The sequence below is a fragment of the Hippoglossus hippoglossus genome, chromosome 24, assembly GCF_009819705.1.
Source record: "Hippoglossus hippoglossus isolate fHipHip1 chromosome 24, fHipHip1.pri, whole genome shotgun sequence".
NCBI classification, from domain to species: domain Eukaryota; kingdom Metazoa; phylum Chordata; class Actinopteri; order Pleuronectiformes; family Pleuronectidae; genus Hippoglossus; species Hippoglossus hippoglossus.
Genome location: NC_047174.1, coordinates 7,329,163 through 7,341,366, shown reverse-complemented (window position 1 = coordinate 7,341,366; position 12,204 = coordinate 7,329,163). Strand labels below are relative to the sequence as shown.

The following is a 12,204-nucleotide window of genomic DNA, read 5'->3' as shown; positions in this document are numbered from 1 at the left end:
ATGACTAACCTGGAATTCACCTCTTTAAATAGTCATGTATTGTTTGTATTGTTTGTGTTGTGCCGTGTGACAGTGGAACTTGTTGATAATAAAGCAGAACAAAGTGGGGGAAAAAACCTTTTGCTTCTCAAAGCCTTTATTGTTACACAGATATGGGGCCAGGCAGTGCTCACAAGTTACACCAAGTAGCCTAAAGTACAGTATTTTTAAATCACATTATTACAACAAATCATAAACGGCACTTAATGCAAATGACAAAACATCCATTTCCCCCAGATCTCACACAACAGTGACCTTAAAACAACCACAAGACAAGTCGATGTTTCGAAAACCCCTAAAACAGCTCATTAGCCAAAAGCTAATAACAAACATTGTTCTCTACACAGAATTTCTCAGGTTGATATGAACAGGTGACAGTTGGCGCGATATCAAGGTTGCTCTAGAAATGCTTCCTATGACGTATATAATCATCGTTGCCGTAGTCGGGGGAAAGCCACCAGATATGAGAAGGCAGTTTGGTCAGCGGGGATAATCGAGTTTCTGCTGGTGATTGTGTTTTGACGTACAGGCCTATGTGGCCTCGATGGGCGACACCCTGAAGTTACCGACAGATTAACAGACTCCCGAGGATTTGTTCCCCGGTGAGGGGCGACAGGAAAAGCGAGGGAAAAGAATTCCCCCTCAACTCCATCTGAATGTTGGTCAAGAGCAAACAAAAGAAGCTTTTGACCTCTCGAGCTTATACAGTAAAACGAAACTCACATGAAAAGTCCCTGGACTGCTCTGATGACCAACTGAACATCCCCCTGAGTTCAGCGTACTTTCTAATGACGTCAGCTTTGTTGAAATAAAGGATGTGAGGCCGACACTCGCATCTCAGTTAGTCATCTTTTTGCATAAAAGCACTGAAATATGCTTCGTAATTACCACAAGTTACCAAATGTCCCGTACTTGTGCAACTGAGTGGTGGAAGTGAGCCGATGGTGACAGTGATTGTGCTATGTGACTCTTTGATTCCTGAATCGTGTAGGCCTCTCCACATCGAAAAAAAACAATCTCTTTGATAAAGCAATGAAATTATTTAGGAGAAAACTACGAATGATACACAACAATTCGATATCATAGTTTTATTTATTTTTTTCCATCTTTTTCATAGTTTCATATAAAAGTGTCAGTAACTGACATGTCAGAAGTCTGAAAAAACCTCCACTTCCTCTCAAACCACTTCCAAATGTACCATTCCTTTTTTTCATCATCACCACCCTCCTCGAGATATCACTCATTCATCCGTCTGATTCTCTCAACACAACCTCAGGAGAATGCAGTACTTTACTGGTTTTAGTAAACAAAAAACAAAACAGTAGAGGTTTTACACCTCCGTTTCAAAATAAAATGAAAAAAAATAAGCTGCTTTTGCACTTGTTAGACTTCCCCAGCAGGGAAATAAGCACAGCTACAACCTCCTGCGTTCGACAGCTGATCGACCGCAGCCGGCCCTGTGTGGGCGAGCCGGCTCCCCGAGCAAAGGGAACCCGGCAGCCCGGAAAGAGTCTCTGCTCAACAAAGAGCACTTCTCATATGTTTCTTATAGTGAAAAAACAGAAGAGGTATTTATTTACTGGTAAAATTCACAATCCAAAGCTTCAAAAGTGTTAGGGCGACCAGGCAGCTGGGATAAGCGGAAGACAGATAAGGTGTGGTTAGGGCAACTGGAAGCAAATCCCTCCTGGAAAACCTGGTTTCTAACTTTCTCTTTAAGATTTTTTTTTTTTTTTCTTCTTTTCCCCCTTACCAGAAAAATAAACGACATCATCATCATCAACAAATGATAAAACAGTTCTCACAAAAACAGAGCTACAGCAGAAGCAAGAAGTCTTTCCTTCAAGGTGCCTCGCTTACATTTTTTTCTTTTTTTTGACACATGAAATTCAAAGACGTACTTTTTTTTCTTCTCCGTCGTGTGTGAAACAAACACACACACACACACACACATATACACACTCACACCTCAGTCATCATGAACACAGAAACTCATCCACACGTGTACAGTCAAACTCAAAAAGGGCTCAGTGTTCTTTGAGTTTCTCTCCACACCTCTCCAGGTTTCACACAATCCTTGGATTAGCTTAAATTGACATTTGAGATTTTGGGATAGGGCGGGGGGGGGGGGGGAGGGGGAGGACGAGAGGAGGAAGGGGGGTAATGCAGTGGATTTCGAATGGATAGGGGGCATAATGAGGTGGGGGTGGTTGGGTGATTTGGGGATCAATATGATCCCGCTGAATACAACATGGGAGCAGCAGCATCAGCACGTATGCACACTGTGCTGGATCGTTCAGGCACACGTAAAACAAAACACAGCCCAAAGTTAATGCTTCCATCTCCACTAACCGCAACCACATCGACAACATCCACATCTCCTAATACAAAATAAAATAAAAAAAAGATACGTCAAGAAACTAAACAAACATCATAGTGACGACGGGCTCAAAGTGCAGACTCTGTGGCTGCACGGCATTCTGGGGGTTTTCTACAGGAGTCAGAAGAGACTGGCAACCAATGTGTTGCACCGTGCTGGAATACTGAAACGTTGTCTTCCCTGGATGCCTCCGGTGTCAGTGCTCCTGCCCGGCACAAACTCCCCAGCTGAGCAGGAGTTTGCCCCAGGCTGACCTCTCTTGGTCGCTTTTGGCACTGCAGGCAACACAAACGTGTTTGTGAATCCACTTGGAGTTTGAGATGACTTTTCTTCAGCAGTTTTTTTCATTTTTTTTTTCTTGCTTTCCATTTGTTCTGATCCTCTTCTCATCATCCATCCAGCCAACAAGCACCGTAACAACCCAGGACTCTCCTCCAGATTTTTAAACCCCCTCCCTCGCTTTGATTTTCTTTTTTCTTGGCGTGTCCCATTATGAGCAACAACAACGACAGTAAAAAGACAACGATAAAATTGCCATAAGCACTTCATGTCATGTAGCGGGTGATCGCTCTCAGAGCGTATAACAGTTCTGCTTGCATTCGCGCTTCCATAAGAAGCAGATTAACATGGACCTGCAGGAGACAAAAAAAAAAAAAGAGAAGAGACAGACTTTAAATACTGAGCTAGAGTTTATCATTTTGAAATGGCTGCAAGTAAGAGACCAGGATGGAGGAGTGAGGATTTTGTCTCACCTTCTCGGAGTGCTGAAACTGCCTCCAGAAACTCTCATACATTCGTTTGGTGGTCTTCTCAGGACTACACACCATGGTCTTGATATAGATCTTAAAGCTACGGTCCAGAAGCTGGTTTATCTCTCCATAATCATAGTCATCATACCTGAGGATGGCAGGAAACAATACCTTTAAAACACGGTCGCAACAGAGCAGATGCAGTATAAAAACTTCTAAAATATAAGTTAAGTCACATATGTAGCAACTGACCTGATGCCAAACATGCAGTGGATGTAGTTCCAGATGGCCCTACGCAGCATACTGGTGTCCACATCCTTGTGCGTTGCCATGGTGTTGTAGGTCAGGTTGTAGGCCATCTGGAACTTCTCATCCAGCATCTGACCCACATCAGGGTACAGTCGGTTGACCAGAGAGAAGCCGTGATCCTCCCAGCTGTAATCCTGAGGAGAGGAGGCGTAGGACGGTTATAAAACACATTTTCTTTAGTATTTAGTGCTAGTATTGTCAGATCCGGAATTGATCTATACCTGCACTCTGAACGTGGGCACGTGCTCCCCCCTCCTGGAGAAGTCCTTGTAGCCGTAACTGGGGTCCTCAAAGTGTCTAGAGATTTCCCTTGAGGGGACAGACTCCTCGTCCTCCGCTGTGACCACCAGCATACTCTCCGTCTTCTCCCTTTCGAAGCGGGTCGCCATCTCCTCCTGGCTGGCCTCCTCGTCGTCGCGGCACTCCTGCAGCTGCTTCATGCGCTCCATCAGCACCTCGACCTCGCCACACACCTCCTACAGAAATGAATAGCAACATCCACTCTTAAGGATGGGTCATAAAAAACTTCAATACCCTCACACACAGGAAGTTAAATCCCAGGCTGCAGTTATAATTTTACACATGAGTAAGAAAACCTTAACATGTTCTCACTTTTATCTCTGTAGCTCACAGTGCACACACACACAAAATCCATTCACCACTCACCTGGTTTCCAAGCAGATCGTCATGGTGATAAACATGGCCGTTGCCGTTGGCAATGTCACACAGGCAATACTGGCTCAGGGAAGGGGGCCTGAAAGTGTGTCCGCCGTCGCAGTGAATCTCGGGCATGATGCCACAGCCGAACGTGAACGAGGCGAGGGAGTGGTAGTGTGTGAGGAGGACCACGGCGTGGATGAGCTCTGCAAGGGACCAGCTGTGTTCCTCAGCCTTCAGAAGGCGCTGAGGAAAAGGAAAAGGAAAAACTTGTGAGCAACGCTAACCGGAGCCAAACGGTGACTTCAATATCGTCGACCTTTTAAAGGAATGGGAAAATATGTTTTCACCCTTCAAATTCAATTTATTGTCTCTTCATTTCCCTGCCTCCCCCCCTGTTGCCCTCAGATCCATCCATTCCCCACTCCCTGTCACTGTACATCCACTGCTACACTCTCATATATACACAGATACAGCTGCAGCTATACACTAGCAGCCACCTATGATCTCAGCCTGTTACATAAGACTTTTCATATCCACTTCCCCCCCCCGTTCCCTCACCTCGATGTGTTCCTTAGTGAGAAGCCAGGGTCTGTGGGCCAGGATTTTGTTGAGCTCCCCGAGCTGCTGCAGCTTCTGCGGCGCCTGGTCCAGGCCGTTCAACCACTTCAGATCCCCCCCGACCTGGAGGAAGTCGTTCACATGCAGGTTGACCAAGTAGGAACACTGGTGTCTAGCTGCCGCCTGCAGGATTACAGAAGAAAAATGAGTTGACCACGAGCCGTGTAACTACTTGACATAAAAAAGCAGACTTGTCGTTGATTTGAGAATCCACAGGGGATGAATGTGGACGTACCATGATGCCGATGTAGTGTCGGTAGTGCAAAGATAGGGGTCCGTCCATCTGCAGCAGGTAGTGCTGCGTCCGGAGGAAACTCTCCAGGTACTGTGGGTGGAAACCCATCACCAGTGAAATATTTTCCAGACGTCCGAGGGCTGCGAACGCATCCTCGAATATCGATTGTGTTCTGGCGTCCACTTTACTGACTTGAAGGATCTGACAACAGAAATATAAATTTAGATCGAATAACAAAATAATAATAATCCTCGGTTAAGGAGTTTTAAATGTCTAGCAGGACGAGGGTACCTCTTTTTCAGGGATAAATCTGCTTGGTCCGTTTCCTAAGGGTCTTGGGATCCTTACTCCCAAGTCCTGCAAGACAAAATAAAAGACACTTTAAATAAAAGGCAAAGACTTCTGTGGACATCTCATTTCAACTGTGCCTCTACTGTCACTTCATCACCTCAGAAGAACGTTTTTTCTCACACCTGAAAAATTTATATCTGCTTAGAGTTGAATTGTGGAACACTGGCCTCTCGTCCTACGCGCAGTGAACGCACCAGTCAACACATTAAAAGGGGAATTAAACCGTTTCGTGATCGATGAAGGATCCAAACACGCAAAGTGACAGTTCCTCCTCATGGAGAACGAACGCAGGACATTACCATTTAACGCAGCCCCGATCATGTCCGGTAACTTTCCGCTGCGTGTCGAGACATGTCTACTAGCGGACACCGTCCCGCAGCGCAGCGCACAATGAAGCGGATGAATGAATGACCGGGACGACGCTTGTTTTTCAGACGTGACACTGGCTTGAAAACCCCCATTTGCACGCGACACTTGGACAAATGCGTTTATAAAAGCGTAAACAGTGAAATGATTAAAAAAAAATAAGAGGAAAGCAGAAAGGATTTCACGCTCTTTGACCACAAACTGTGCTTGCGTCGTAAACAAGTCTGGACAAAAGACTGCACTGCAGCCAGGTTGTTTCAAAGGCGACCAAAAAACAACCATGTCGTGTGAAAACATCAAAGGCATGACACGTCCATATAAAACCTAAAACACAGTTGAGCTTTCAATGATTCATTTGAATATGAATGAGATGGTTATTCTGCTTTCCTTCCTCCGAGTCCTTTCTTTGCTCTTACCTTCTTGCCGAGCGGTTCACAATGGGAACATATCTTTAACAAGCCTGTCACCGCAAAACAGTTATTTTCCACGTGTTCTGCCGGTGCCACCGCGTGCCTCATCTCGTGCCCTCTCCGTTAAAAGGTGGGATTTCTTTGTAAAAAACGGTCCCTGGATGAATCCGTCCTCCTCTCTTTGTTCCTTCAGGCACTGGCTAAAGTGCTCAGTAGTCAGCTGTTGCAGCCCCACAGCAGAATACCATCCTCCCTCGCGCATACATTCGGTAAATAAGTCGAGGCTCGCGTGATTGACGCAGTCCGCGGCCAATGGGGCGGCGAAAACAGCCCCCGAGCGGCCAATGGCGGCGCGGAGGTGCACGTGGGGGCGTGGCGCGAGCGGGAGGAGAGAGGGGGGTCCAAAACGTGAGCGGAGAGAACAATCACCCCCTCTAAGAAAACATCATCACTTCTCTCTCCTTCTTTTGTCCCCCCGCTGCCATTGATCATGATCCGAGTTCACTGTCCTGCACGGCGCTCTGTGTGCTAAACGACGGCAGCAATCAGCTGGAGGTGATCGCTGCTCGACTCTGAGATACCAATCACTCTGATCAATAATGAAATCAATCACCGGTTGATGGGGAGAAAACATGCAGTGACGCGGGAAATAGTTTTCTGCAAAACTGCCAAATCTCTGGGAGTTTGTTTGTTCTCCTCTGTCGTGTTTGTTTGTTCACTGGTGAAAACAACAACAACAACCTGAAGTCAGCTACTGCATGCACCAGCAAGACAGCACCCCCCCCCCTCCCCCCTCCTAAACTGAGCTCTTCTCCTCAGTGAGCTGCAGGAGAAGGTGGAGGTCCGCCGTGCACAGATCAGCATCAGCACGCAGCTCGAGATGGATGGCTGCAGGACCTGCTGCAATAACAACAGACCGTCAGTTAGTGGTTTTGCACCAGCAGCCTATCAGACCACAGATAATGCCATTCCTCCACCAATCGGCCGGGGCTGAAGGGAGTGCTTTAAAAAGCCAAGAGGAAGCAGAGATAAGGAAGGCAGCTCTTATGGCTTTGTTTGTCCCAGCTTGACAATAACACGTTCACTGAAACAGTGCATAAAAAGGTTTATCACACCGCTGTGGTTAGAGAGTCAATAATTACTCAGAATTATATCAGGTGGGATTTGCTAAAAAAAACGTGTGCTTCTAATTTTATATCACTTCATAATATCCACCTTATTTCCTTCAGGCATATCTGCTGGGGAAGGTTTTATTTGTTCCAGAAAGGCTTCACTTGTCTTTGAAATTCCTGGTAAACAGCAGATATAGAAGTTATATTTTCATGAAAAAGTGCATGCGAGTCAAGTGTTGTTTCCACTGCGGATTGACAGTAACCACACAACAAAAAGCACCCGCGTATTGGCCAGTGTGTGCAAACATGTACGTCTGTGCATCACGTTCCTGTGTGAGATTTCAAAATAACATGTTTCACAAGCAAAGATTCCACTAACACTCACTTTACGTCACGAAAACAACACAACAGTATGGATTGCAACGCACCGTCCTAGTTTCAGCTCATCCTCACTGCAACAAGTCTAATGATGGGATTCTCCAAGAAAACAAAAACCAGACAGACAAGTTTCGGTACTTTTGTAATAACGAGTTGGAGAGGAAGCCAAGGAAAAGGCAAGTCTGCCCCTGTGCGCTCTGATCGAGAGTCTGTACCCGGCCAGCTCAGCAACTGACTGCAAGGCCTCAGCAGCGACAGCTACATAGCACAGTATTCAGCAGGTTCATTGTGTGGACACCCCCCGACCACCATCACCCCCCTGTACAGCAGACCCTCTCCTGATGCCACAGGGTGGGGTGCGGGGCAGCAGTAAACATGTTCCCAGGGCTGGAGTCAGCACTCCCAGGGCTGCCAGGAGCCCCATGGCTCAGCAAAGCTGCAGAAGAGGCTGGTCAGCGTTCGGGCTTACGACACACCAAAAAACCTTTTCACATAAAAGCGCTTAGGCTCGGGGGTCCGGCCTCGCGGACAGGGCCAAACACTATTGTCAAGAGTGCACGCACTGACGACTCTGTGGGGATTTACTGTACTCACATCAGGGGTGTCTGTGTGAGTGTGTGTGTGTGTGTGAATGTTCCTTCACAGATTCACTGGGGATTTGATTTGTTCACAAGACAGAACTTATAAACAAGTCACAATAAAACTGAAGTAACTTGCATATTGAAGAGTTTAAAAAGGTTTTTAAAAATGCTGTAAAAAGCCTTATTTAGTGTGGCTGGTGCATGGCAAAGATAAAAAAAAAATAATGCACCTATGTGTTGCGGCCCAATGACGACCTTTTAATGACATGTTTCCACAGCATGAGTGCATTTATTCATTTCCTTTTTACGATCAAAAATATATCACCCGTGCACCACAGAGCACCTTTACACAGACTTTTCCAAACAGACATGCTCCTTTCTTTTGCAAGATTATAAAAAAAAAATACCATTATAAAAGGGTAAAGTGGAAAGACTGAAGAAATGAACATCACTTTGTGCACCAGAAACACGTTCTCTCTGCTGCTTGCTGTGATAAGCATCTTGCGACACCTCAGCTGTATCTAACGGGAGTCCCGAGCCGCAGGTTGGAAACTGCTGTTCTCTGGTGTCTTCTGAAGCTCGTTCAGAACACGGTGTGACATTAAAGAGAAGAACAACCACAGTGCAGGTGTCTCAGGGGTGTGTGAGGACCCACATCTTCAGGCGTCTCAGTTATGTGATGCTAGTAACAGTGAGCTAGAACAGCGTTAGTCTTAAATGACTAAATATGGAAAATCATCTAAAGAAAATTAACCACACCAAACAAGCTTGTTATGAACGTGCGTTAATGAATGAGCATGAAGGTGCAGTGTTACTCCCTTTTTTTTTTTTTTTTTTACCAAGACAACACAGCATCAACACAGCGACTCATTCACTGGGCTCAACCAGTGACCTTTTAGCTGTGGGATGGCCACTAAGCCACCATGGCGACCTGGAGGTGTGAGTGTGCACTGTACGTGTGTGTGTGTGTGTGTGTGTGTGTGTGTGTGTGTGTGTGTGTGTGTGTGTGTGTGTGTGTGTGTGTGTGTGATGGGCCCAGGGCTTAGGGCAACACTGGGAAGATAAGTTATGACAAAGGGAAACAACAGGAGTCATCTCCGATTTGTTTTAACAGTGTGCACATCATCAGATAGTCATCTGCTGGAGGAAAGGCCTGAACAATGGACACTTTCCCACTAGATTTACAGTAATGCTCATGTTGAGAGAAATAGCCAGGAAAGATTAAAAGTGCTATTCTATAAATTCTGTTATGCTCTGAAAAAGAAGCAGTTTTCTTCTAATAAGCTATGCAAGTAACAAATATCCTATATTTACAATGCGGCTAAATCAAAACCAACAGGCTCACTTAAATCAGAGGTTTTTTTAAAAAAAAAGATAGTTGGAAGAGTAGTAGTAGTAGTAGTAGTAGTAGTAGTAGTACTACTTTGTACTCAAATGCGGAAGGTCCCGGTGTCGGAATCGGTATCAGGAAGTGAAAAAATGGTATTTGACCAGTATCTGACCATTTCTTCCATCAGTTCATTGACCTTATGACTCTTCTCTCTTTTTCCACATTTGCCATTATGCCAAATAGCTTCTTGTGGTCACAGAGGCGTCTGTCTGCATAGGTTCATTTTCATGCATGAACCAGTGGCCACAGAAACATCTTTGCATATGGCAGCATGAGCATGCAGACGTGTCACGAAAGAGGAAGCAGGAGATAATATAGAAGCAGAGTATTTGTTCAGATTTTGGCGAAAAAGCTAAAGTTAGATTAGTCGATAATGTCTTCAGGCTCGACAGGTTTTTAGGGTTTTTACAGCCACTGTTCAGACCTTGTTGAGAGTTTCATACCATCACTTTGAAATAAAGAGCAGAACCTGCCACAGAGAGAAAACAGCGACTTTGCCCTGAGGAATTTAATGGTTAGTCAAGTACACCAGTAAACAGACACTGTGTGTGTGCAACAGTTGTCGTGTTGTTGTAGAGTTACGAGGACATAAATTACACGACTGCAGAATGTGGTGTGAAGACGATACTAAAAAACAAAACTATTAGTAGTTTAATCAGGATCTGTCTGCTGTCAAAAATCTTTATGTTTAATAAGAAAACAAGTATGAGAGCTACTTTCTCAAGTGCCCACAAAGGCAGTTGCTTTTGTTTTATGGGTGTGGAGCAGAATTAACAGCCGCTCTAAACTAATAAAAAGGATGATAAAAGTTAATAAGATTAAAGAAAGCAGAGGGGAGGACAAGGCTGGCGTGTGGGCTTTTTTCATGCAGCAAGACACGACGGAACTGCAGAGAGTGTGGGGATGTTCAACAAGTGGCACCAGTCCACCAGACCAGTTCAAACCTGACCTATCAGAGCACAGAGGAGAGGAAGCAGAAAACTCTCCAGCCCTGACATAAGCCTAGCAACAGGCTTCCTCCAATCACGGGGCAGAACAACAGTTTGAGGAACCAATCTTCTCCGCTCGCTCTCTCTGCCTCTCTTGTTTCTCTCTCAACAAAAAAGAAAAAAAGGGATAACAAGAAAAAAAGTTCTTCAGAGGTTTGAAGTTCACTGAGCGACCCGGTTAGGTCTGTTTTATAGAAAGTTGGTGTGTTTGCCCGGTTCTTATTTCTTATGTCTGTTTGATTTTTCTGTGACAAGTGTCAAAACAAATGTCTGCTCAGTTCACATGTTTCAGCTCAGGCCCCGGGGCTCACAACAGCCCGCACACGTCTGAGAAAAACAACTGCACAACTTTCTGCGTGTAAACTTGTCACTTTGAAAGATGTCAGAGCGGATTTCCAAAGATTAAAGCGGTTCAGTTAAATACTACAGAGCTGCAGAAAGGAGTTCAGTTTTAAACCCGTGCACAGTGGAAGAGTGAAAAGTGCAGACTCAGAGGGTATCCCCCACCCGGCTCTTCAAACACAGCTCTGGGTTAGAGTCTGTTCATCTATCACAGAGCATTTAACTGAGCCGAGCGGAGGGTTAACCCTTACCTGCCCTGCACGCCGGCGACAAGCTGCAGGCTTTTCTCACATCTCACATCTTCTAAACCTGCTGCTAAGTTGTCTGATCCTGTTGATAATGAACATGAGGCTTGATATAGTGTCATTTTTAACATAATCTTCATACAATGTAAAGACTAAAGTCGGATCAGTGTGGGAATCCACCAGACGAGAGTTGCCTCTGAGTGACTTTTGGCCTCTTTTCTTCTCCTTTTCTCCCAGTCGCCTCCTCTGTGATCTCTGTGTATTCTGGCAGGCTATCAGAGTGGAGGGGTCTCGCCAAGCGCCGGCTTTCCTGAGAGGAGAGGCGTGCCCCCCAGACCATCGGGTCCTGGACCAGCGCACACCAACACTGGGAGGAAGCAGCGTTCCCCTGGATTCCATGAAATGCAGAGGAACTGTGGAGACCTCCGGGAGCACACGGAAAAGAGAAGAAACAAAACTAGCAATCGAATGGGAAAGAGGGAGCTGGGACAAAAGATAAACTCTCTTTTATGACTTTATACTGCCAGGAGTAAACACGCATATATGCACAATTCCCTAAATAATCTATACGTGGACGACAATCCAGGGGGGAAAGGCGTTAGCCTGCAACCCCTGTGAGCACGTGAGGAAAAGTGAGTTCCCGGGGATGTTATTCTAACAGGGAGAGGGCAGCTGTCACAATACAACAGGCTCCGAGAGAAAAGATCCCATAGAAAAACAGAAAATACCAAACCCTCCCCTGCTATCTTTAGCCCGATGTGACACAGCCACCACAGATCGATGAAAAACTCTCAATTTGCTTTGCCTCTCGTCTTTTCCTTCTCCACAACCGCTCTATTTCTATAATAACAATCTCAGCTGTGCTTTGACTCCCACCTCATTGTAAAGTTTACCGATGGGAAACACAGGAGATAGCGCTGGGGGGGCGCGAGTCCAGAGGTGCTGCCAAAAGTTCAAATGACAAAACTCGGGGTCTTGCGAAACGCTGCAGCGACTCGGTTTCTGATACCGGAGAAATGCGCGGGGAAATTGGGGGCATCTCGACTAATC

At 45.7% G+C, this 12,204-nt stretch overlaps 1 protein-coding gene across 2 annotated transcripts in view; it reads right to left on the bottom strand.

Moving 5' to 3' along the window:
* Positions 1 to 122: 122 nt before the first annotated feature.
* sesn1 (sestrin 1) overlaps positions 123 to 12,204 on the bottom strand; it is a 50,495-nt gene continuing 38,413 nt past the window's right edge. Inside the window, exons 1-9 of one of the 2 annotated variants that reach the window (XM_034579520.1) lie at positions 6,124 to 6,374; positions 5,282 to 5,347; positions 4,991 to 5,191; positions 4,696 to 4,878; positions 4,144 to 4,380; positions 3,699 to 3,953; positions 3,421 to 3,611; positions 3,172 to 3,316; positions 123 to 3,051 (exon numbers count right to left, since the gene is read on the bottom strand). In XM_034579520.1, coding sequence (XP_034435411.1) covers positions 2,965 to 3,051; positions 3,172 to 3,316; positions 3,421 to 3,611; positions 3,699 to 3,953; positions 4,144 to 4,380; positions 4,696 to 4,878; positions 4,991 to 5,191; positions 5,282 to 5,347; positions 6,124 to 6,225 — 1,467 coding nt within the window. In that variant the 5' untranslated portion in view covers positions 6,226 to 6,374 and the 3' untranslated portion in view covers positions 123 to 2,964. Of the gene's footprint in view, positions 3,052 to 3,171; positions 3,317 to 3,420; positions 3,612 to 3,698; positions 3,954 to 4,143; positions 4,381 to 4,695; positions 4,879 to 4,990; positions 5,192 to 5,281; positions 5,348 to 6,123; positions 6,375 to 12,204 lie in introns of those variants that run through there. The other variant, XM_034579519.1, reaches the window with a different exon arrangement.